This window comes from Arvicola amphibius, chromosome 5 (assembly GCF_903992535.2).
Source record: "Arvicola amphibius chromosome 5, mArvAmp1.2, whole genome shotgun sequence".
In the NCBI taxonomy this organism is placed as follows: domain Eukaryota; kingdom Metazoa; phylum Chordata; class Mammalia; order Rodentia; family Cricetidae; genus Arvicola; species Arvicola amphibius.
The window spans coordinates 122429748-122456673 of record NC_052051.1 but is presented as its reverse complement, the minus strand read 5'-3'; the positions used below and the strand labels follow the sequence as shown (position 1 = coordinate 122456673).

At 39.3% G+C, this 26926-nt stretch overlaps 1 protein-coding gene across 1 annotated transcript in view; it reads left to right on the top strand.

The window, feature by feature from the left end:
* Window positions 1-25695, top strand: part of Pggt1b (protein geranylgeranyltransferase type I subunit beta) — a 35622-nt gene extending 9927 nt beyond the window's left edge. The window contains exons 3-9 of the mRNA XM_038331142.2: window positions 3865-3932; window positions 7152-7303; window positions 8562-8694; window positions 12521-12566; window positions 17245-17429; window positions 19345-19453; window positions 24447-25695. Coding sequence (XP_038187070.1) covers window positions 3865-3932; window positions 7152-7303; window positions 8562-8694; window positions 12521-12566; window positions 17245-17429; window positions 19345-19453; window positions 24447-24628 — 875 coding nt within the window. The 3' untranslated portion in view covers window positions 24629-25695. The remainder of the gene's footprint in view (window positions 1-3864; window positions 3933-7151; window positions 7304-8561; window positions 8695-12520; window positions 12567-17244; window positions 17430-19344; window positions 19454-24446) is intronic.
* The last annotated feature ends 1231 nt before the right edge of the window (window positions 25696-26926 follow it).

Below are 26926 nucleotides of genomic sequence, written 5' to 3'. Positions count from 1 at the left end.
CTTCCTCTCCCCTCCCCTTCTACCCTCTCCTATGGTCCCCATGCTCCCAATTTACTCAGGAGATCTTGTCTTTTTCTACTTTCCACCTTTTCATTTTTCTTATGAACTTGGAATCTTCTGCTCTGTTGTTACCTATTCATTTCCTTTGTAACGCAGACTTCCTGCCTTTGAAATTGGCACCACTAACCAAGATGTTTGAACTTAAAATATGACTATCTAGGCTTCATATTCATGGTTTTCATGTCAGCTTGAGATAGGATCAAGATATCTACGTCTTACCAAGTTCTGTATAAAACTGATTCTAATAGGTAGACTGTATGCAAGGAACTTTGTTTGGCTGATACTAACTATAAACGCTAGATGGTGCTGTTGAATAGAGCTTCAACTTCACCTGGAGTATATTTGGAGTGATGTGTTTGGAGCGAATTGCAATTATCCTTGTATGTAACGAAGTGGGAAGTTTCTAGACTTATAAAGGAAAAGCCAGTAGCAAACAAACTTAATGAGAACTAGAAAAGAATGCTCAGTGTACTTAAAAATGGTAAATGTGTTCCCTCATTGAACATCATTTCCACAATTTGGTACTTCAGTGTATATTTGATAAACCAGTTTGATAAGTAAATAATCCATCTTGGGCACTGGGGTTTAACGTTAGTAAATGCCATGAAAAGTAAGGTCTTCCTCTGAGCTTTTGTTTACTTCGAAACTTTTTTTTTTCAGTCTAGTTTCATAGTCCACAAGCAGTTCAGAAGAGGGAAGAAAGACTAACTACGTTGTCTTTCCCGTGCTGTGACTGTCTCGGAGGACTAGATTTTTCATGGTGACAGTGTACTCTCCTATTTGGAAAAGAAGAAAGGGCACTTTTTTACTTAGATGATATTTTCCTTTAAAAAAAATGCAAAAGTGGGGGAGGGGCTCTTCATTTCTTCTTGTTTTACTTTTGATAATATTTAATTGATCACTTTTAAATAGTTACTCTTTATTAAGCCATACATACCCTTACCCCTTGTAAGACCCCTGCAGCATACTGCATGCCGTGTGTTGCTATTTCAGTTAGGAAGTGGAAGAGATTTCTGGAGCATGCTTGTGGTCTCATCACCTGGGGGCAGAGACAGGAGAATTTGGAGCTCAAGGCCTTGGCTATGTAACACTTTGAAGGCCATCTTGAGCTACGGGAGACTGTCTCAGAGAGAGAGAGAGAGAGAGACAGACAGACAGACAGACAGAAAAGGAAACCAGCTTAGACAGGTTGTTACTTGAATGTAGAGCACAAGTACTAGGAAGAAAAGGTTGTTAATTTGAGTCTGGTTCCTTGTGTTCATGCTAAAGCCCCTAATGATAGTACTTTTGAGCATCAGTTTTCTTGTTGCTGCTTCTTAGAAGTTATGGATTTAACCCAACTCAAACTAAGAAGCAGATGTGTATTCACTTTCTCGAAGGAAGTGATATTTTACTCAAGCATTTTCTTTGAACCCAGACTGTGTATCTGTAAAACACCTAGCTGGATTGTCCTAAGTTGTCAGGGGGCTCTAGAGTTTCCTAATAAGGGTATGTAGACCTATACTCAAAATATTCATAGAGCAGAAGTGGAAGTGGAATCAGATTTTTCTAGCAAAGTATCAACAAGTTGGTAGTTTGGAAGGAGATCTTTAATGGGGCGGGGGGGGGGAGAGGAGAGGAATTGAAATTCAGATTATCTAGAGAAAGACACGTTGGCACTGTTTACCTACCTTGAAAGTGCTTAAAACAAAGTCATAATGAAAGCATAAAGGTGTTGTAGCTCCATATGGAATTCTACTGAACTATCCCAAAGATCCTTGCTGATTGATTTTTCAGTCAGACATTAGGTACTGCTGTAGGACTTTGTGGATGATAGTAATACTAATCACCTGATCTTAAAATGCAGCGTATCCATAGACCTCTCCCAAATAACACATCATCTCTGTGTGTCTCTGTGTGTGTGTCTCTCTCTGTGTGTGTGTATTCAGTACTGCTACATGAACAGCAAGTCAGTCAGAAAATGTCTTGAAAAGCAGAAGAGAAAGCTAGAGGGACTCTAATCTTTGAAGAATTAGAGTGCTAGCTGCTCTTTGTAAGAGTTTCGTGTGTAAGGAACTGTAAGCGAGGCCTTGGGAGTCAAGGAGAGCGCCTAGCTAATGGGCAGCAGTGACACTGAGACTTCAGTTGCACAGGGACAGGAAACTCACCTGCCATCAATGTGACAGGGCTGGGAGGCAGACTGCTGTAGAGCCTCCAGTAAGCAAGGTGCTGCTGTGAAGGCTTTGATGGGACTTGTGGTCATCTGACAGAGTAAGATGATGTTAAATGTGTCTTAAGGTCCTACAGTTGTGGTGACAGTGACTCATAGAGGCTGGAGCTCTCCCTGGTCCTGTCATCCCACACAGCTGCTGTTTTCTTATTCCCTCCAGGCTGTTAAGGGTGCACCATTTGCCTGATTATAAACATCATACATATGCTTTGTGTCCTTTGTTTTCTCGTGCTCAGATACAGATTTCCATCTTGTTATTTAGCTTTACTAATAATTACTTTCAAAATCATCATAATGTGCCCTTTAGTAGACACACCATGCTATCTTAAGCATTTTAGATGTCTCTGTCACTTGTAAACTTCACTGTCGTGCTACACTGGCTACTTGTGTGTGCATGACCTTACTTATGAAGGTCCTGAAGTACATTCTGGAATGGATTGTCACTTAGACATAGAGTATGATTTGGTTACTTTTTAACAAAGCTTAGATGCTTACTGGCTTTAGTCTTACCAAAAATAAGGCACAGTCACTGAATTTTCTGCCACCATTATTAGTACTGCAATAGAGAGAATGATTGGTGGAAAGTTTTCAATGTAGTAGTTTCTCATTTCTGCAAAGATTTATAAGCTACCACTCACTGTTTCAAAGAAGCAAAGCCTGAGCAAGGTGATTTCCTGTTTGGAAGGAACAGAATATGGATGTTAGGATTTGGCCGTCCACCGTCATAAGAGATTAAAAGTTCATCTTTTTTAAACTTTTTTAAACCATATTAAGTTTTCATTAGCTGGCAGTTCTGGTGCTAATACATTCTTGCCTTTTACATCTGTCATACTGTTTTTCTAACAGCCATTAAGCCCATAATTATAGATGTGTTTTTCAGTTCTCACCTTGTATCCTATGTATATCTGGAAAATGGAAAAAAGATAGAAAAACAAATGATAAGTATATTGTGGGTAGAGACCAAGTGTGAACTTAAGTATTCTACATAAGAACACAGATTTAAGACTGAAATATGAATATGCATTTTCTCTAGGGCGATAGAACAGTTTCCACCTTTAGCTTACTCATGTATCAAGAAGCAGTGAGTCACAGCGGATTCTAGAGCCTGTTGTGTGTGTGAGCTGTCACCTCCAGCGTGTCACCTAACCTCTAGGCTTGTTTCTGATGAGCCGTCAACATTATCTCACATAGAAATGGGGACAGTGGGCCTTAATATGTAAGAGGACTTGCTGTGCAAACGAGTTCAACCTCTAGCACCCACACAAAAGCCACCTATGACTTTGCACGCCTGTGACCCAGCTGTGGAGCTTAGAGGCTAGCTAGCCTAGAGGAAACAATGAACTTCTGGGTCAGTGAGACCCTGTCTTAGATAGAAGGTGAGGAGCAGTGGAGGAATACTCGTAGTGTCCTCTTCTGGTTTCTGCATGTGCACACAGCCATGGACACCCTCACCTGCGTGCACCATATGTTCATACAGAGAAAGTGGAGCTTTGGTACTGAAATACTGTTACTGAACGGTTGATTGTGTGGTTAAACTGCTTTGTGCTCTATACAGAAACAGTGTATTTTAAGTAAGCACATACTTTGTTTTCTAGGGTCAAATCTAAATCGCTGTGGTTTCCGAGGCTCTTCATACCTGGGTATTCCATTCAATCCATCAAAGGTTAGTTGTCTATGGGTTGGAATGGGGGAAGGGACATAAAGAGAGTTTAGTGAGAAAGCAGGTGAAGACATTTAGAAAGAACTAAGCTCCTAGCTTCAGTGTGTTCAATAGAAACAAAAATGGCTTAAATGAAGCCTTTAGCCCCCTTTTTAGAGGTATTTTAATTTTTTTGGTATATATATATATATATATATATATAGAAATTTATGTTGTTACCAAAAATTATCTTATGATGCGTGTGTAGAAGTTATTAGTGCTTTCCTGGAGAAACTGCAACTGCGGTGCTCAGGTGCTTTCTGTGAAGCCAGTGACCTTCGCTGTGTTGCAGGACTTAAAGCTGGGCTGTTTGTCAGGAGAGTGAGAGCTGTTCTTCAGGAAGTGACTGGGGACCCAGCTAATGACTTTTTACAGCAGGAAGCTGAGCTTCCCAAGCATTTTGGGCAAGGCTTTTGAACCAGCCCACGTCAGTTACAAAGAAGTGCTAATGAAGCGGAGAAGAACTTCTTCAAAGAAGCAGCAGGCCCAGAGCAAGGACTCGGTGTTCTACTTGTGCCCAAAATTACCAAGGTGTTTTTTCTTTTTTTAATGTGTAAAGTGGAGACATTTTTTTCCTTCCTCTTCTTTCCCCATCATGTATGGTATAGAACTCAGGACCTCAAGTATACCAGGCTCCATATCCCTACTCCTTTTCACCTCTTTCCAAGCAGGTCTCACAAGCTAGGTGCTTGGAAGCTCATACCTGTGATCCCCAGCACCTGAGAACCTGAGATAGGAGGCCCTATAATGAGCTTGAGGCTAACCTGGATTCTGTACTCAGTTCTATGCCAGCCTGGGCTGCAAAGTAAACCAACGTGCCTAAGAAAGGAAGAACAACAAAAAAGAGGCTGTTCCTCGAAGGGTTTGTCTGCTTATAGGATAGTTGTCAGTCAGTGTGGGATTACTCTTCACAATTTCAAGGATCGTGTCCTGTTGCATGCAGGATGAGAAACTCCCAGCTATTCATACGTTGATTCAAGATTTTGGAATAAGTAGCAGTGATTATAGCGATGACAAGATTTGATCAAGACTGTTTCAGCTTTTTCCTCTCACTTGTACTGTAGACAGGCTTCTCTGAATTGGGGTCAGGTGACATCAGCAAGATGTCTCCAATCGAGTGCCTTGGTAGCAGAGGTATGATAAAAGATTTATAAAATGTGTTTCTTCTTTTTATACATATATTTTCCAATTTAAGCCAACCTTGAATAAAGGAAGGCTCTCTGGTTAGTCATGATTAGAAGAATTATCTATCTTCATGTAGGCAATGATATTTATGTGTAGTACAAGTCCATGTGCAGATAGGTATAAGGTGTACTTATTGGTATAAAACAGTGATTTAATTACATCTTCACAAGATAATCTCTACCTCCAGGCATTTCTTATCATATTTTTAAAATTTATTTTGAGATGGAGTCTTGCAATATTGCCCAAGTTGACCCTAAAATCCTGGGCTTAAGCCTCCCAAGTAGCTGGCCCTGTCGGTGTGCACCATTGCACTTGACCTCTGCACAGTCTAGAAATAATCTCCCCTAATGAAATGCTTGTTGTTGGTTCACAAGTTCTTGTGAAACCCAGTTTTGGTCCTCAGTGTACCTGGCCTGTCCCCTCCAAGGAGCCAGGTCTCACTGTGGATGGCATTCCTCTGAATCTCCATGGTAGCAGGAGTTAGAGACTCAGATGTAATCACATAGGCCTACGAAAGCTGTCATAGTGCTGAAAGCGTAGGGTTTATGAGACACGCAGACCTGAGGAAACCTGAAGAGATTTTCCAGTACCATATATAAATAAAACAGCTTTATCACTTTTTTTCTTTCAGAAACTATTGAATTACCTGTGCACCTTTGACATCCTAATATGTGTAGAATTCGACAGGCTGTAGACACTCATGGATCCACCCAACTTAAACTTTCTACTTATTTTGCATCATAAATCCTATACTCTGTTAAATTGTGTATTGCCTTAATGTCCCAGGATTTCCCTTTTCTGCTTCATTTTTATTTTCTTGTCCTGTCTGTACCATCCCAGGCCTCTGCTGTGCGGGAAAGAGGCTCTGTTTAAATCTCTGTAGTACCGGATCTCCTTCCTGACCACTCGACTGACCGACTCTGATTGTAGTTATGTGCTCAGATATCTCTTCATCTCTTAAAGGTCAAGGTTTACGTTTAATTCATGTTTGGATTCTCTACCATTCTTTTAAAATAGCAGGTGTTTGGTTTAAATACTGAAAAATGAGACCTGCTTTGGGTATTCCAAGAAGCCCATTATAAATGGAATGAAATAGAATCGTTAGACTTGGAGCTGAGCGCGAGGAGGCCTTCACAGGTGTTAGGGAAGAGCTGGTTTGGTGCTAGTGAGACTGTGGGAAGGAGCTGTATGTGAGGGCGGCCCCGTGGGAGGCTTCGGAGTTAAAAGGTATTGAGTGTCATTTGCTCTGTGAAGCAGCACAGGTCATTGTGCAAGAAAATTGTGGATTAAGTTGCTAACCCTTTCATCACACATAGAAACCTTTTTGGCTAGATTCCTTAGATGAGGCTTAAATGTGGTTTATTTCTGGGATTGTGTGACCTTGTTTCATGTTATACAGTCCAAGTCTTTACATTTCCTTATATCTTATATTCTGAATACTAATGTTTATTAGAGGATGAAATAATTAAACTTGATGACAGTAGACAGATAAGGTTATATGGTGAATATTACTGTGGTATTTGATTTAGGTTTGTACCATATACTATAACTTTTCTTTTCTTTTTTTTTTTTTAAGTTCCAGGAGTTAAACCCACAGCCTCAACACACACTGGGCAAGCACTTTATCACTGAGTGGTATTCCCAGCCCAAATTTTTCTTCTTATACATTTTTTGGTTTAAAATATTGAATGACTTTCTAACTTTATAAGACATAATTTTTATAAATGGTAGTCTTGAACTAAGAAAGTTTCAAATATGTGGTTTATTTAAATGTCAAACTACTTTCATAAAGTTGGAGGATTATAAGATGTTGAAAATTATGTAGCATGTAAGAAGACATATTAAGACGTGTAAAAACTGAGGCTTTATTCCTTAGATAGATATCTGTACACATTGGTGTTAGGAAGCAACACCATGCTGAACTTCATTTGTGAAATAAAATTTAAAATTTCTGTTAACATATTAATATATTAACTAACACATTAATTTTTAATTTAGAGCCCTGGAACAGCTCATCCTTATGACAGTGGACACATAGCCATGACCTACACTGGCCTTTCATGTTTAATTATTCTTGGAGATGACTTAAGCCGAGTAGATAAGGAAGCCTGCTTAGCAGGCTTGAGAGCACTGCAGCTTGAAGATGGGAGGTACGGACTGGCCATTGTTATTTTTTTTATATTTACTATAGTAGACTTTTAGAGGGTAATATTCCTTTTTTTGTTTTGTTTTGTTGTTGTTTTTTTTTTTGTTGTTGTTGTTGTTTTTTCGAGTCGGTTTCTCTGTAGATTTGGAGCCTGTCCTGGAACTAACTCTTGTAGACCAGGCTGGCCTAGAACTCCCAGAGATCCATCTGCCTCTGCCTCCCGAGTGCTGGGATTAAAAGCCTGTGCCACTGCTCAGCTTAGAGGATAATGTTCTCTTAATAGCACCATCCAGGACTAGAAATACAGCTCAAGGGTTAGTGCATAATTAGTGTGTGAAGGCCCTGGATTAGACCTCCAGTCAAAACGGAAAAGAGCCATATAACATTTGTATATATAGTTAGCTGCTTAATGCAAAAAGTTTCTCATTTTATATGAACAAAAATAAAGCTCACTTTCTAGTAGAACTCTTTTCGTTTTTAATTTACCTTCTGGATGAGACAAATATTTTGAAATAAGCTATTTAGTTGAGTATCCTTGAAAGTAGTGATGGTAGAGAAAGGAATGCATTTTAAATGTTATGTTCAAAGTGAGGTGCCTTGATCTCCAGCTTTTTGAGGGACATATTCAAGCGATAGAGAAGTTAATACTCACAGATACTTGATGGTTTAAGTCACAAACTGTTGTACATTATTAATGTAATGAAGCAGTAGCCTTAATCGTCTATCAAAAGACTCTGCGATCAGTCTGCTGCTGTGTTATGTCTCTGCCCTGTACACTGTGATTTTTATTTTCTTGTCTCTGTTGTCAGAACACTGCTCTTGATGAAGAAAAAATTACTGTAGACATAGTAAATGGACATTTGGGAATCCAGTGTTGTCCCGGATTACTACCATAAAGAGGAAAGGGTATAATGAACCACAAGATAATAGATCAATTAATAGTTATCTCTATGTACATTTAGGAGATATTTACCATAATAAAACAGGGGTCTAGGAGTTTCTTAGTACAAAATAATATGTGTGAGGTTTTACCTGCTACTTTTTCTGCTGCCCTTGTTGGGAGTAAACAGCATAATCTGAATAGTAGTATCTGGCAGTGACATTATGGTGAACATAAATGATTTGGGGTCATTTTATACCTAAATATGTAGAATTTGATGGGAGTAAAGTCAGCAAGAGGGGTTTCTGTGAGTAAGGACACAGGACATATGTTCCTGCTTGAGGTAAATGGTCTTGATGCAGTTTCATGTCCTTGTTTTCAGTTTTTGTGCTGTCCCTGAAGGCAGTGAGAATGACATGAGGTTTGTGTACTGCGCTTCCTGTATCTGCTACATGCTCAACAACTGGTCAGGCATGGATATGAAGAAAGCGATCAGCTACATTAGAAGGAGTATGGTGAGTTATGTTCATACAAGTGGACTGGTTAAGGTTGTTGCTGGTATAATGTATGCCTCATTTCTTTATCAAGAATTAAAAATAACAGTCATAAGATTAGTTTTTTGGTAGATTGTTTCTCAGAACTCCATATGGAAATAATCTCAACAAGCATATTGAATTCTTGACCATTAAAATTTGTGCTTACATGTGTTTTCTAATCTAATTTTAAAGACGATAACTGGAAATGCTCCTCTCACGTAATGTAATTTATTCTAGCAGTGGTAAGGAGAGCTTAGCGGCAGCCAGTATCACTCTTTGCTCCTGTGTCTTCTGGATAAACCAGAGGCAGCAGAGTTGCTCTCCAGGCTTATCACTTCCCAACCACGAGGGCTTGCAATTTACAGATGAGAAAGATTTCTTAAGCCTATTAAGGCTAATTAATTCAACCTCTAGTTGATCTGTTACAATCTCACAATGGAATGTCTGAGCTCTTAGAGGAGTGGAATTGATTTAAGTATACGTCATGCAACCATGCACTTCTTGAAGGAGCCCTGGTTCTTATTGAAGGACATTATTGAGAAACAAGGATATGGGTTCTTATTAGCATTAGATATCATTGCTTCTAGGCCTTTCTCATCAAGCACAGGTAGGAAAGTTGTACATGCATAGATACATAGACACTTTTACATACACATGCAAACATAGTTATATTAAGAACTATGAGTTTGTACAGATAAGCCCAACTTTCAGTTTACTATGTAGGATCTATTTATTTTCCCTCTTTGATAAGTTATATATTTCATCTACAGTTAGATATATTCATTTCTGTTTGAATTCCTCTTGTAGGTATTCATTCCATTTAGACACTCCATTCCTTCAAAAAGTTGTTAATCTTTATTTATTTGCATATAGTATTATTTACTTAATATGTGTAGCTTAACTGTTTGTGTATGTCAGAACTACTAAAAAAATTGAGAGAAGTGTAACTTCTTACCCTCCTTTATCTACCACTCTTTCTTAACCCCCAAACCTACCTTGTTCCTATTACTCTATAAATAACATTCTCATTATTTTCTCACGTATCTTTCCTTTATTTCTGTTTGATAAGAAGATCCATATGCCTTTTATTTCTCCTTATTAAAACGATAACCCACTTCTGGTACCCTAATCTGTATTAGACAGATAAGTATATCAGATGATAGTTTATTACATAGGCTGTGTTCTGACTGGTCCAACACTGGGTGTCTCCTGATGGGGAGGCCATGAATCTGGTAGTTGTTCGGTGCCTTAAGGCTTTGGAATCCCAGAGAAGTAGATTTTACTAACAGCGGAGTAATGCCTTAACAACAGGATAGAACTTCCCAGTGAGAGTGAGGGCAGGCAGGCGGAAAGCAAGTGTCTTTCTTTCATGTCTTTTTATGTGGGCAGCCACCACAGGTGTGGACCAGATTTTTTAGGGTTGGTCTTCTGACCTCAAATGATCCAGATTTAGGATGGGTCTTCTCACCTCGAATAATCCAATCAAGAAAAACCCCTCACAGGCGTGCTGAGTTGTGTGAGTTTTATTTAATTGTCGATTAGTCAAATTGATAACCAAGATTAGCCATCACAAGTCCACCCCTTCTCAATTTAACACATAATCATATCTATTTATGAAAACCATAACCAGATCATAATTATGTCTAACATGATATAACTATTCCACGTAGATGGAAACATCATTTGTTTAACTAGGTTGTAATTTGAATGAAATACCTGGGAGATTAGAGTTTTCCTCATCCTTTTTCTTACAGTTTTACATTACTTAAATGTGTGAATATAGCATTCTGTGTAGAGAGTATCTATTTTTTCCACTTACAAATAGTGCTGTCATTGATAACCTTCTGCATATCTTTTATATATCACAGATATGCCTTTATGTAAATTGTTTGGTCAAAAACTAAGTGCATATGCAACTTGAGGAGCTATATTTTGTTTTCTATCCCCCAAGAGATGGACCAGATGGATCAGCCTGAGAGTAGTACTCTGGTTACTGCACAGCTCACCGCCCTTAAAATGTACTCAGTAAGCCTGTTTCTTCTTTAGGAAAAAAGAAACAAACTTAAAAAGATAGCTGGGCAGTGGTGGTGCACGCCTTTAACCCCAGCACTTGGGAGACAGAGGCAGGCAGATCTCAGTGAGTTCAAGGCTAGCCTGGTCTACACATCCAGTTCCAGGACAGCCACACTGTTACACAGAGAAACTCTTTCTTGGGGGAGGGGAGGGAATGAGCCAAATTGTATTTTAACCCCCATAGGAGAGTGGCTTTTTCCACATAGCCTTGCCAGTAAAATGTTATACTTTAAAAATCCTTATCCTCCCCTCCTCTCCCATCCCCTTCCCTCCTCTCCTCTCCGCCTCTTTTCTTTGTCTTTATCTCGTCATATTCCACCTACCCACATCCAGCGTTAGAAGCTAGATCTTTTTGCATGGTAGGTAAATATTCCCACCAGTGAACTGTGTCACCAGCCCTGTTCTGCTTTTTGGCTTTCTCTTTTTCAATTTTATTTGTGTTCTTTGCTTGTCTTTCATTACAACCACTTTCTCTCTGACATTTTTACTTCTTTTGATGGTGATCAAAGTAATGTAAGATCAAGCCCAGGGCCAGGTACATGCTAAGCAAACACTCTGTCTGCCACTGAAGCTCCGTCTCTGTTCTCCACTGTTACCTCCATATATCAGTTTTATATTCCTAATTGTTTTCTGCCTTTGATTTAGATTTATTCGTAATCTTGTGTGTGTCAGGGTGGGAAGCAGGTTATGAGCATAGAAGCACAAGGTAGAGGTCAAAGGAGTTGGATCCCCCTGGAGCTGGACTTACAGAAGGTTGAATCTCCTTAGCGTAGGTGCTAGGGACTGAACTTGGGTCTTGTCACCAAGAGCAGTCTATGCTCTTAACCACTGAGCCATTTTTCCAGCCTCTCTGTTTCCCTCTTTATGTTTTCATTTTAAAAATTGCTTTTTAGGGGTCGTATAATTTAGCCCCTTTTTTGTTTTGTTTTGTTTTGGGGGGGTTCTGTTTGTATGTTTGTTTATTTGTGGACTAAGCTTGCATATTACACAGTTAGTGTACTGCATTTACAAAGATTTGAATCTTTTATTATTATTTAAACTGGCAACTGGGTTTCATATGTACTGAGGCTGAGCAAAGTCAAGACTGCCTATATTTTTACTCTTAGAATGATCTTTCTTCTAGGCAGTGATTTTAGATCAGTCTTACACCAAGCAGTAAGTCCCCTCCTTCTTCTTCCTCATAATTTGTCACAAGTTACCATTGGTCTTTAGAAACGTTTATCAGAGCTAGTTGGCTGAGATTTGGTACTGTTTCTACTGGCAAGTAATCCGATTTTAGGAATATCTCTGCAAAGTTTGAGTTGTAGAAATTTTATTGTTCTTATTGTTTTGATTTTGGAAGCTATATAAGGTCCTTGAAACTTAGGTGGCTATCATCCTCAGTAAGCTGAAAGTGACTCAGAATAGATTTATTTAATGACTGAAGTTGAGTAGGCATGAAGTCCTTGTGTTTTTATTCGCTGTTGGCTCATGTGGAAGAGTGTGAGGGTTAGGATCGGGGATTGTTATTGACAGACACCGAATGTGCAGTGGGGCCCTGCACACTTCTCAGGTGTGCCTCTGTGAAAGCACTTGATGGTCCGGCCTGCTAAGCAAGAGAAGAATGGGGACTGCAAAATGCCCACTTATTTTAGAAGATATAAAAGAGACCAAAATAGTTAGCTTATTGGGAACTTATCTACTATTATCACTATTATTTCTCATTAAATTAAATGCTGGTTTTCTTTTTCAGTCTTATGACAATGGGCTGGCACAGGGAGCGGGACTTGAATCTCATGGTAAGACTTCTTTTGGTTTTTTGCTTTGGTTTGGTTTGGTTTGGTTTTTTTCCGGATTTTTGAGACAGGGTTTCTCTGTAGCTTTGAAACTTGTCCTGGAACTAACTCTTGTAGACCAGGCTGGCCTCGAACTCACAGAAATCCACCTGCCTCTGCCTCCCGAGTGCCGGGATTAAAGGTGTGCGCCACCATTTCCCAGCTCATAGTAAGACTTCTTAAATGGTTGTGTGGTTTTCAAATAGCATGTGGTATCTTCAGCACAATGTCTCAGACTGTCTGAACCCTTGCTGTACAATATCTGCCTTTGTCACTTTCCCACATCTGTCTTCGACACTGTGGTACTTACCTGTTTAGAGCCTCTTAGATCTCTAATCTTAGGAGAGTATTCAAGCTAGAGAGATTTCTAATAAACTATTAAATGTTAGCTGCATGAGTAGATCTTGGTATTGTTTCTTAGGCTATTATTAGAAAACAGCAGGTTATTTTCTTTGGCATAACAACTGATTGACTAAACCAAAGAGATATATTGAACATGAAAATTTTTATTTACCTTCCATAATATAATTATCCTTAGTGATGATCACAAGACATTTTTCTGTTGGACCAGTCTGCTCTCTCACATTTTCCCTCACTTTGGGCAGTGCTGGACTAGTGAGACGGTAGCCATTAAGTTTGTTAGCACATCAAAAATATGGACCCTCTCAAATCAAAATCTCTATTCAGAAGTAATCAAGTTTCCATTCCTCTGTTTGAAGAGGCCCAGGTGCTGGGGACTCCAGATGAACTTGAGGTTTCTCATCACTGGGTGTGCTGTGCTGTGCTGTGCTCACTTGCTGCCTCTATCCCTCTGCTAGCATGGTTGGAGCAGGGGTCTGCGCTGACACCACCATCTGTATGACCATGCCTTCTAGGTCTCCCTAAGGGTTTTCCCTTTGATAACACAGAAGTTTTGTCCTTCTGTATAGAAATTGTCTTGACTTTTCCTCTGACCCCAATTACAATATTACATAGTTCCAGTATATGCCCGAATTACACGGATAGGTGTAGGGTAGCTGGTGATAGAGATACCAGGAAAACTCACTTCCCATGATGCATAAGAGCCAGTTCTATGACACTGATTTGCAAAAAGAAAGTGCTGTTTCACAACTAGTCAGCAAGGAGGTCAGGAACTGTGACCTCTGCCTTCCCAGTCAGTGAGTACTGGACATTATAGGCAGGGAGCAGGCAGAGGCTGTTCATGGATGGATGATGGGAAGGGAAAGTTTCCCCAAACCTTTTTTTAGACATGCATGTCAGCATACCCCTTTATAGGTCAAATACTTCTTTGAAGTAGAGGGTGTTCTGTGCTGAGCGTTTGGATTTGTAAGTTAGCCTCAAAGACCAGTGATTGATAGCTGGCTTCTACACATTTCCATTCTTGAAAAGTGACTTTGAAACTATCTGTGCTGAATTTCAGAGACTTACATTGTGAAACAACAAATAATTATTTGAGAAATTTCCATCCGTGTGGATGTATGAAAGGAGAATTCTAGAAGGATATAGGCTCTGGTGCTTGCTGCTGTAGACACTTCACTGGCACAAAGAAATTGCAGTTATATTGCGTGGTATCCAAACATGACAATATTTGTGTGTGTGCCTATATGGTATCTATGTGTACTTATGTGTAAGTATGGGCACATACGCGTGCCACATAATATATGGAGATCTGAAGACAGCCTCAGGTTAGGGTCCTTGTTCCATCTTATTTGAGACAAGGTCTCTTGTTCACCATCGTGTATACCCGACAAACTAACCTTGATAGCTTGTTGGCCTTACAGACTGTGCTGTTATGTCCACCTTGTGCTGATCCCAGGGATCTGAACTCAGGTCCTCCATTTATACTGCATATGCTTTATGCATTAGGCCATCTTCCCAGTTCTGTTTCATCTTCTTGAGACTGGGTCTTCTTGCTGTTAAGCCCAGGCAGACCTCAGCCATGCATTATTCCTGCCTCAACCACTGTAGTGCTGAGATTACAGGTATCCCTACTAACAAGCCACAGTGAGAAGGAGATTCAGTCAGGATCAGTTGGTAAAGTACCTGCCATATCAGCATGGTGACAGGCGACCTGAGTTCAGATTTCCCAGTATAAGCTTGGCATGGTGTCATGCGCCTGTAACCCTGACACTGGAGGTACACTGACAATCCCTGAAGCTCCTATTTTCGTGATAGAACTTGTCTTATAGCATGGAGATTGATCCAGGAAGACCTCAGCTTCTGACATACACATGTGCATACATACATACACACACATGCACACGCACACGCATACACACACGCACATGTGGGAATATGGAATAACTATCAGATCTATTGAGTTTCCTGAGTAGCCAGCAATACTGCATTTTGAATGTTTATTATCTTGATTTTTTGTTTTATTTTTAATTATCCATTTAAACTAATTGTCACCTACATGTCATCAATTTGTAATCTCAGATCTGTGCATTAAGGTTAAAATTATTAAGTAATTTAGCTACTGTTCTGTGCTAGCTACCATTTGATAATCTGCATATAGTCTCATTTAATCAAACTCCTTTGTAAGTGATAGGTTCAATCAGAAAGGCCAAACCACTATGAGGATTAAAAGGGAAAGGACCAGTTACAGAAACATGCCTTTTCCTACTTGTACCAGTTAATTATTGCTGTCCTAAAATACCTGGCAAAACAGCTATGGATGGAGGGGTTTGTTTTGACTCAGTGAAGGGCACAGTCATGGAGAAGTCGTGGTGGTAGGAGACAGGTACGAAGCAAGGGTGGATGCTACTGTGAATGGCGCTCTCGCTAGGGTGGTCGTCACACCTCAGCGACACTTCCATCGTAAATCAAGGCCTATCAAATTGTTGACAGTCAGAATTCATGCTGCACTACTCACGAATGAACATGGAGTAGCGTCTCAAAGGAGTAGAATGGAGAGCTGTGCTGGAGCAGCACCGCCTTAGCCCTCCAGCGCTCCTCACTCTGAGCTGCGGAGGTCACCGGAGCTCGCTCGCTCGTGCCTGCGGCCTCTACTGATTCTCTTTTTCCCTTAGGGCCAGTGATCCTCTGTGCCTGCTTCTGCTTGCATCGCTTTTGTTTGAGTTTTACCTTTCCATTCATTGTTCCAGTGTCACTTGGGTGAAACTTTATCATTTGTTCCCCCAGCCCTGAACTCCTCCCTGACTTCTGTAATGCTGGCTTCATTCTGCTTTGATTTGTCACTGTTTGTTATTATCTTATTTCCTGAGCTCACCGCTAGAGTGTGTTGAATTGATTGTCCTCTGTGGCACTGTTTCCCCTGCACGGAAGTTTGAACTGTCTGTTTCAGCTTACTGGTATTCTGGCTTTTTCATGTGCTTTTATTCCTTACTCCCCAATCTACATTTGCAGTATGTTGGGTTGGGGTTGGGGGTTTTCTTTGTTCTCCTTTTTCTAAGACTGTTGTGTTGGTCTGTATGTGTAATCAGAGAGACTGACCATGCAGACGGTGACCTTCTGGGCCTTGATCATCAAATGTGCTGTTCACTCTATCTCACTAATTTACCAGGAGAAGACCACTTGGAATATAGTTTTAATATGTTCTGCAAGGACTGAGCTGTCTAAGTTTGCTATGGATAAAATTGGTTTTATCTCTCAAAATTCATAATAGGAGGCTAGGGTAAATTTGTTTGATTTGTGGTTTGTTTTAAATATCTCTACTTCTTAATCCAGAACAGAGATGTTAAATCCCGTTGGCCTTAATTTCCTTTGAACACTGAATTCCCATGAACTTACTTTTCCTTTTCTGTTTTTGTGTGGTGCTTAAGTATACAATGTGCCCGTTTATGTGCCTGTGTTTTACTTTCCTGCTTTACTTATGACTACATGCTTATTGACACCTTAAGTAACACATTTCAGAGGACATCGGTTCTTCCCGATAACTACCAAACATGAATTCTAATAGAATTCATAAATTTGAGTAATAAAGCCATTCTGGGACAGTGAGTTTAATCTGCATAGTACCTATGTTACTACTCCTGTCTTTAAATCTCTTGGGTAGGCTAGGCTGTAGTGGCGCAAGCCTTTAATCCCAACACTCAGGAGGTAGAGGCAGGCGAATCCGTGTGAGTTCGAGGCTGTCCTGGTCTACAAAAGCTAGTTCCAGGACATCTAGGACTGTTACACAGGGAGACCCTGTCTCAAAAAAAAAAAAAAAAAAAAAAAAAAAAAGAACAAAAAAAGCCTCTTGGGTAATAATATCTACCCCATGTGAATACCATCTTACTGTATTGGGTAGGGAGTGACAAGAAGAAAGTCTGGATAGAAGCTGTTTGCTTTTCACATGGTTTGGATTCTCCTCTGCCTCCCTGAATGCAGAACCTGTGGGCATAAAGAAACTTAAAAACAGACTTGGGAGTTAATTCTGGTCTAAATTTTGTACTTTGATCCAAGCCCAACAGTATAATGTTTCTTACAGCTTTAAGGTATTTTAAATTTTATTCTGTTTTGTCAGTTGACATGGGAGACTTGATTGTTTAGTGCTTTGAGTTTGTTATTAAATTTTATTTCACTGTCCTGTAGGCTATCAGGACCATTCTGCCTCCCCCAATATCTTGTATTGCATTCATAGGCCTGTAGAATCTGAGCATAAGTTTACCACCATTTGTGTTTTGATTATTGTCAGGAGGATCGACCTTTTGTGGCATTGCATCACTGTGCCTGATGGGTAAACTAGAAGAAGTTTTTTCAGAAAAAGAACTAAACAGAATAAAGAGGTGGTGTATAATGAGGCAGCAGAATGGATACCATGGAAGACCTAATAAGCCTGTAGACACCTGTTATTCCTTCTGGGTGGGAGCAACTCTAAAGGTAAGAGAAGCCGTGGGAATGAGGCACCCAAGCGCTTGATATTTGTACCCGCTTAAAACTGTGCGGGACTTGTTACATACCCATACGGCCACACACCTTCTTAATAAGACCACCTAGGGCATGTAGAAGTCATATCCAGAAGCAGGAAGTTAATTTAAAAAGACAATCGTAGGACATTCACTGGAAATCCATTTAAAATTTTTCTTTCTTTTTTATTGTTTGTTTTACCTAAAACCTCCAAAATTCATTGATTGTATTTGCTACCTAAAGTCACTGAACCGTTACCCACTTGTTAGCATCTTGAAATGCCTTCGCCCTTAAGAACCACCCTTGTGCAGCTGTTCTGACTAGAACAGGAGTTTGTGTTCATCTTGCTTGTAATGTCCTGTTTTTCCCTCTTAAAAGTTGTGTGTGTGGTTGAAAGGAATGAAGAGAGACTGGTTTAAAATGAAGGCAATCACCTATCTGTTTACTTCTTATGCCATTTTAAAAATATGTTTGTACTTTTATTAGTCACGAAAATTTCAGGCACACTTTAATTAGAGTGGATAGTGTAATGAACTCCCGTGCATACATCAGTAGTGGTCACCCCAAAGCAGCTGCCCTGCACCCACTTCATATCTACTCCTCCCAGCACTGCGTTGACTTCAAGACAGTCATTTATTTTGTTTCTGGAAATTCTTTAATTTCTGTTATAAATGTAATAAGAGAACAACACCCTAGTATCACAGTCCCACATCTAAAAATGAGCCGTAATTGCTTTCCACAGTATCACTTAGTGATGGTGGTGTTTCCTGTTGTGTCACACCCAGAAGCTCCCAATACCCAAACTCTCCTTTTGGCCAGAGGGCTCTGAGTTGTCAAGCTGGTTGCTCTATTACAAAGTTCTGTGAACTTTTCTTTCATTATGGCAAACTATACGTAGTATGTTTAGCATTTTAACCATTTGTATATAATGCAGTAGTGATAATGATATCCATAATAATATATTATCACCACTGCCATTGTATACATGGCCTCCTGTCCTGTCAGGAGTCTCACTGTGCGCTCCCCCAGCCTCCTGCAGTCACTCTTCTGTGCACTGTCTTCATATGGCATTTCTGGGGTCTTATCACATTGTTAGAATAACTGACAAAAGCAACTTAAGGATGGGAAGGTTTGATTCGGCTTAGAGTTCTGAGGGTTAGAGAGGGTCTGTCTGGCCACAGGAGCAGGGAGTAGCTGATCATGTTTGTCCTCAGTCGGGAAACAGAGAGCAGTACATGCTGATGCTGGTTAGCTTTCTCCTGTTTATGCAGTCTAAGATCTTAGCTTGGGCAAATAGCGCGCCCACATTTGAGGGGGGTTCCCCAGCTCAGTTAACCTAATCTTGATAGTCCCTCACAGACATAGACACGCCCAGAGATTTACCACAGTTGACATTGTAAGCCATCACACACATCTAAGGACAATCACGCAATATGTGTTCTTCTGTTTCTTCCTTATTTCCCTTAGCGTAATGTTAGAACCCATCCATCCATATATATTATATATATATGTAATATATATATAATATATATATTTTTTTTCCTTTTTATGTCTGAGTAATGTTCCTTTCCCTCTATCCCTCTCCCTTCTTCCTCCCCCCCACTCACTCTGTGTGTATGTATGTGTGTGTGATTTTAGTAGGTATTTACTGAATCTGTAGGTATGCCTGGGTAGAAGTCATATCTTGACAATATTAAGCCTTCTTGCTAATGAGCTAGATAAGAAAATAATAGATACTGTAGTTGGCTAATTTAAGTGCTCAAGTTCCCAGAGATTTGCTCAGAGTCTAAGCTAGAGAAAAGCCTATCCAAATAATCAGTAGCTGAAATGTGAGCCACAGATCAATAAGAAGTTTTTTGCCTGATAATTTTTGTCCTTTTGTTTTTAGCTTCTGAAAATTTTCCAGTATACTAACTTTGAAAAGAACAGGAATTACATCTTATCAACTCAAGATCGCCTGGTGGGAGGATTTGCCAAATGGCCAGACAGTCACCCAGGTAATTGCATTTGGCATGAATGTAAAACAGTACGTGTTTTACTTTTGAGTAGACCTAGTAAGTGTATGTTTTTCATAAATTGTATATGACAGAAAATATTGCCACAGTTGTAACATTACAATAAATAGTACATTTTGTAAAAGATTATGTCTAAAGGCTGGTAAAATGGTTCAGTGGATAAATATACCTGCTGCCTGACCTGGTGACCCGGGTTTAATCCCCAGAGACAACATGGTAGAAAGGGAGAACCAACCCATACACTGTTTTTTGACCTCTGCGTGTGTACCTATAAACCTATTGATGTCCACACACAAAATAAAAGCCGTAAAGATATTTAAGACAGACTTAAGGTATGGGTAGTATAAAGGAAGGGCAAACTGTCAAGGTAATAGTATAATATGCATCCCCCAACACTCCTAATACTAACAAATGTTTTATTTCATGTGTGAAAGTAAGAGGCCCTACCCGAAGCAAGGAGTTACTTGGCTCATCTAAAAAAACATTAGCTGTGGCATCAGGATTATTAGCTGTGACTTGGGCTGATAGCATTCTAATATGCTTTTCTTTTGCTGTAATAAAACTTTGATCAAAAGCAGCTTGAATCTATAGATTGTTGTTGGTAAGATTGCATTATATTGATCCTACCTATCCAAGAACATGGGAGGTCTTTCCATTTTCTGGTATCTTCTTCAGTTTCTTTCTTCAGAGACTTAAAAGTTCTTGTCGAACAGGTCATTCACTTTGGTTAGTGATATTTTATGTTATTTGTGGATTGTAAAGGGTGATGTTGCTCTCTGATTTCTTTCTTGGCCCTTTTATCATTTGTATGTAGGAGGGCTACTGATTTTTTTTTTTGAGTTGATATTGTATCCTGGCCACATTATTTAAGGTGTCTATCAGCTGTAGGTGTTCCCTGGTATAATTTTGGGGGTCACTTATATATACTATTGTATCATCTGCAAACAGTGAAAATTTGACTTCTTTCTTTCCAATTTGTATCCCCTTGATCTCCTTTTGTTGTCTTATTGCTCTAGTTAAAACTTCAAGTACTATGTTGAATAGATATGAAGAGAGTGGACAGCCTTGTCTTGCTCCTGATTTTAGTGGAATCACTTTGAATTTCTCTTCATTTAATTTGATGTTGGCCTTTGGCTTGCTGTGTATTGTTTTTATTATGTTTAGATATGTGCTATGGGACAATGGTCTGTACCCTGTCACTTGTATTTTAAATAAACGCTGATTGGCCAGTAGCCAGGCAGGTAGTATAGGCAGAGTGACCAGGCAGGAAGTGGAGACGGGGCAACAAGAATTCTGGGAAGAGGGAAGTTTCAGTCTGCAGTCGTCACCCAGACAGAGGAAGCCAGAAACAGAGCAAGCAAGATGTGACTGCCTCGCCAAAAAAGGTACCAAGCCACGTGGCTAACACAGACAAGAATTATGGGTTATAAATAGTTAATAAGAAGCCTGAGCTAATAGGCCAATCAATTTATAATTAATGTAGACCTCTGTGTATTTCTTTGGGACTGAACAACTTCAGGACTGGGTAGGACAGAAACCTCAGTCAACAGACATGTTTTTTGTATCCTTGATCTTTCCAAGACTTTTATCATGAAGGGGTGTTGGATTTTGTCAAATTCTTTTTCAGTTTGTAATGAGATGATTAAAAGGTTTTTTTTCTTTCAATTTATTTATATGGTGGATTATATTGACAGATTTTCATATTTCGAACCACTCTGCATTTCTGGAATAAAGTCAACTTGATCATGTTAGATGATTTTTTTCATTTGTTCTTGGATTTGGTTTGCCAGTATTTTGAGTATTTTTGCATCAGTGTTCATCAGGGAAATTGTTCTGTAATTCTCTTTCCACTTGAGTCTTTGTGTGGTTTGGGTATCAGGGTAACTGTAGCCTCATAAAATGAGTTTGGCAATGTTCCTTCTGTTTCTATTGTGTTGAACAATTTGAGGAATATAGGTATTAGCTCTTTGAAGTTCTGGTAGAATTCTGCATTGAAACCATCAGGCCCTGGTTTTTTTTTGGTTGGGAGACTTTTGATGACTGCTTCTATTTCTGTAGGGGTCTATTTAAATTGTTCATCTGGTCTTGAAGGCCTGGAATCACTGATCAAGGATATCCTCCAACATACCTACCTCTGCCTCCCAAGAGCTAGGTTAAAAGGCCACTACTCTGGGTTTAGTCAATTTCTTTAGATGAGTACCTTAATTTCTGACTTCTCATGCTTCTTACCTAAAAATGCAGGAACCAAGTAACTACAGACCATATGACTGGCGCTCAGAAACCAGCACCCCTCTGTAGCATCCTTCTCCAGCCTTTACTCACCTCACTTATGTTTACTCCAGCAAAATAAACCTGTTTGCAGCTTGTCTATAAAAGTCATTGCTGAAGTAACTGAGAGCACTGGCGTGTTTGATTTGCATATTATTGGGAGATTAGCTGTAGACATACACACCTATCTCTGAGACACAGCCATTGAAGTGCTTTAATAGAATCATGATCTTGGTTACCATAGTGTTAGGAAGTGCTTTTCTGTTCATCTCTGTAGAGTTTCTGTGCTTGAGACAAAATGTAAAGAAGAGGCTCATGAAATCATATGTTTGTGCTTAAAGTAAAAGGAATAATTATGCCTGCCTTCTTAAAACAAGCTTTCTTAGAGAAAATATGGGATGCTTCAAAGGCATACCCCAACATACATTTTCACAAATCAATTTCCAAAGCAAAATAATTAGTTTTGAGATTTTTGGTGTGTGTGTGTGTGTGTGTGTGTGTGTGTGTGTGGTGTATAGCTTTAAATATGTTTGTCTTAAGAAATCTAGTGATTATTTTGGTCCTGATAATTTTTTTGTCCTATCAGTCTGGCAGTGTTTTAGCAAATAATGTAAATAAATGCAATCTTTTGGAAAGCATCTCATATTTGAAGTACCAATTATTTCTGATATCATGGAATTTTATTTTTTGGGGGCTTTTTGTTCAGTTGGCTTGAAATTACTATGTGGCCCAGGTTACTTTTGAACCCACTATATAGCCAGAGATGATCTTGAGTCTTGATCATCCCTGCCTTTGCCATCTAAATGCTGACTTCAAGGAGTGGACTACCACCGAGCCTGGCTTTCCAGTTTTATGTTTTGAAGGAAATTCCTGAAGCTTTTTTCTAGAGAAATCAGTTGTTAAGTCTTGTGTTTATATCCACATGCGTGCTTGTTGACGACTTAGAGACATGTGTCCCTGGAGCCTGCACACTCTCATGCAGATAGTCTGAGGGGCAAGGCCTACTGCTCAGTGAACCTTTAGGAGAGCCATTCGAACAACAGTTTTCCAGAAGAACGCCTTAACTTGGTTTTAGCAAGATTTGTAGCAGATTTGGCACCAGGATCTTTATTATTTTTGTGGAGAATACCTTTGTCTTATTAAATGAAGTATATCACTGTCCACAGATGAGGGGTTTGGTTGTTGGGTTGTTTGGGGAGTTTTGTTTTTATGATTTGAAGTTTGAAATTAAGTTCTGATTTCTGACTTTTACAAAACTTCTTTTGAGGAAAAATCTTAATATGGAGAGATTTAGATTTTATACAAGGTCCAATTTATATTATTCTCAATTTGTGTTATGCTCCTTACTGTTCACCTTTTTCTTTTAACCCTTATCTGTATGGAATATTTGCTGTATTAATGGCTGTGCACCACATGCATGCAGCACTGCAGGTGGAATTGGAGGCACAGACGACTGAGCTGTGGGTGCTGCGGCTCTGAGCAGTCAGCCAGTGCTCCTGAACCGCTGAGCTCTATCTCTCCAGCTCTTCTTTTTACCTTTTCTTTTTCCTTAAAAATTTTCTACTTTCTAAATAAAGTTTAATATTGCTTTGTTTGCCTTGTAATTTTAGAGTAACTATCAGGAATAGGGATATTTTTATTTTTTACTCTGAAAATTAGGGGAAAGTGAGCCATTTAGCTTGTGACTGTTAGACCTGGTAAGGTATTCTGAACTTTAATAGCTCTTAGGATCTCAAATGCTGGCCATTTCAAAAATAGAAAAGTATTCTTGGTTGCTATGAAACTTTTTTTTGTAGTGTTCCTGTAACTGCAGAGTTCTGAGCACTTCTGAAGTCTATATAAGGTTCTCAGGCAGGCAGAGGCCTCTGCTCGTCAGAGGGCTGTGGCTCCCTGGAAATGGAGGACTAGCGAGGCTAAAGGGAGTCTGTGTATACTGTCAGGGCAGAAACAGCACAGCTCTCCTGTGTACTGTCCGCTCCGTTTACTGCACACAGTGCTGGTGTATGCTTAGAGCTCTGTTTGCTGCACGCAGTGCTGGTGAATACTTAAGAGCTCCATTTACTGCGCACAGTGCTGGTGAATACTTAGAGCTTGGTTTACTGCACACAGTGCTGGTGTATGCTTAGAGCTCTGTTTGCTGCACGCAGTGCTGGTGAATACTTAAGAGCTCCATTTACTGCACACAGTGCTGGTGAATACTTAGAGCTTGGTTTACTGCACACAGTGCTGGTGTATGCTTCAGATATGTTGGGACAAAACCTGGGTGAAAGGGCAGGTGTTGCTCCTCATTTCAAAGGCTGTTTTGTTTTTGTTTTTAGAAAACTTTCTAGGGTTCTGGCTACAGTTTGGTGGTGAAGGGCATGCTGATCATCTAAAAAGCCCTGGGTGCACTTAGCACCATGAAAACCAAATTGAAAATGAAAAATTTCTTTTATAATATAGATTTTTTTCTCTATATTTTTAGACAGCAGGAGGCATTGTTACTCTGATCTTTAGAGAACATAGGCAAGAAAATCATGTGATGTGTTCCTCTAACAGTAATTTCAGTAACACAATACATGATTTTGATTCACTTTTTAAAATGGTGCTTGAAATTGAGACTAATGTTTTCAAAAACTAGCATTTTTCTAATTTTTATGTAGTAATTGGCTGTAGATGCTTTGCAGTGTGTTCAAGTGAGAATGCTGATCATGAAATGCCTTTTCAGATGCTTTGCATGCGTACTTCGGGATCTGCGGCCTGTCACTAATGGAGGAGAGTGGAATCTGTAAGGTTCATCCTGCTCTGAATGTAAGCACACGAACTTCTGAGCGCCTTCAAGATCTCCATCAAAGCTGGAAGACCAAGGACTCTAAAGAGTGCTCAGAGAATGTCCATATTTCCACTTGACTGGCCCTGGGTCGTGGGTTTGTAGCATAACTGTAGCTCAAGGTTAAAAGCCATGTGTAACCAAGTGTGCTCTTTTTTAAGGGGTAGTCTTAAGTCAAAGTTTGTACTGCTAACACTGCAGGATGTGGTCTTGATCCAGTAACAACTGTACTGGATTTCAAGACCTCTGCAGGACTCTGTTGTGGCTCTTAAGTGTTTATACTGTGTTTCTGAGAAGTTTCTTGGGGGAGATCTGCTATATGTATGTATGTGTGTTATCTTCGTAAAACCCTTCAGTACAAGTTCTGGCTTACAAAATGGACATAAATCTTCAAGTTTACACTTCATATGGCATTGATAATCTTGAGGTGAGCATTTAGTGATCTCTTAAAAATGTCTACTGCTGATGGTAAGAAATTTGCTTTATTCAATTAAGTATCTGGGATTATTCTTTAAAAAAAATCTTATAATTTTCTTCAAGAATAACATAATTTGTGTTATTCTTAAGATGTGCCAACTAGACTTGTGTAACCTAAATGGATGAAATTAAAAGTTCATAGTAAGGAAAAATAGGCTTAACTAATACTATAGTTTTCTACAGAGGGAATACTATATAACTGAGAGAGAAGTGACTGAACTGGGAAATTATGAACGAGAAGGTTCTGTGTTGTGTGTCTTTATTAGAGGTTCCTTGGATGAGTACCTGTTCTGTTTTGTTTTAATCCCAAATCACTGGCTACTTTTTGTTGGGGGCAAGGGAGGAAATAATCTTGGCTATTTAGAAAAAATGTCATTCGGTGTTCTATTCTTCTGAGGTTCATGACACTGTAAATTATACTTGTATACTTCTTTTTAGTTGCTTGGCTGTTTTCTTTTCTTCTTTTTTTTCAGTATTTTATAGCCACTATAGTTAGCTGCTTTATCTCTCATTTACCAGGTTGAGTATCTTTAATCCAAAATTCAATATCTGGCCAGGTATAGTGAGACATATGCCTTTAACTCAGCACTCAGGAGGCAGAGGCAGGCAGAACTCTGAGTTCAAGGGCAGCTAGAACTACATAGTGAGACCTTGTCCGTCCCCTCCCCCCCCCCAAAAAACAAAACAACAACAAAAAAAGCAGCAACAAAAATAATAAAAATCCATTATCTGAAATGGTCCAGAATCTAAATTTTTTGACTCTCAGTAATCAGTATGACACAGTTGGAAAATTCCACCACTTCATGCAGCAAGTCTCAGATGAATTTCAAGGACATGGTTAATAGTGTGTAAAGCTGCTTGAAACTACTGAGTAAAAGGTATGAAATAAATGCATTCTGTGGTCAGGCACGGGTCCCATCCGCAAGGTAAAGTGTATATGTAAATGGTCCAAAATCTGAGAACAGAATCTAAAATCTGAAACATTACTTTTAGTTACATGCATTCTGGATAGTGATACTCAGCCTGGAAATGATTTTCTAATGTTTTCAAGTTTGATAAGTCTTTAACTACAAACAGAACCACGGAAGTATACATAATCATTTCTATTTTTCTATTTTTGACTAAGTAGGAAGAAAATATATCCATCTAGAGGGGATAAACTATGGTTTTACTTACTCATTGTCTTGTGAACTAACAACCAGAAGAAGTTGGTGTAAAATTCTTCGTTAGCAACCAACTCATCATTAAATCCCATCCATGGCGTGCTGACAAGAGGGAAGTTTCTTCACTAGAGGAGGTGGATGTGTTGGTTTTGCTAATAATAAAAGTTATGTCATTAATCTACAGACATTGTAAAAGCTATATTATTAGTGTTACTGGGTAGATAATAACATCTTCACTATTAACTAAAGAGACATTTCCTAAATAATATTTCTAAAGGGAAACCTGGCATATGATTAAAAATAATACATCACTTATTGGCATCTTAGTTTTAGAATTGAGTTTGCAAAGTCCAATAAAGCAGTGTTGGGAGTCTAGCTCATGGCCCTGACTCCCTGGCTTTGATCCTTGGCCCCAAAACTAACAAACCAACCAAATCCTCTTTATAAATCAGTCTTCCAGTGGTGGAGAGAAAAGCTTTACCAACAAACGTTATCATCCCATGAGTTGTTCCAGTTGTTTGTGTTTTAATCCAAGCAAATAACAACAATCCTGTCTCAAACTGAGTTATCTCTTAGACACTAAGAACTGAAACAGCACTATGGGAATGCTCTAGGTGTAGCAGAAGCCAGTGGTTTTCCTGAGTTGCTGTCAGTTATAGAAGATAAGAAAATTGGTTATTAATAAGTAGATTTATAACATAAAAGTAATTTATATTTTCAAACTTCTTGAATAATTTA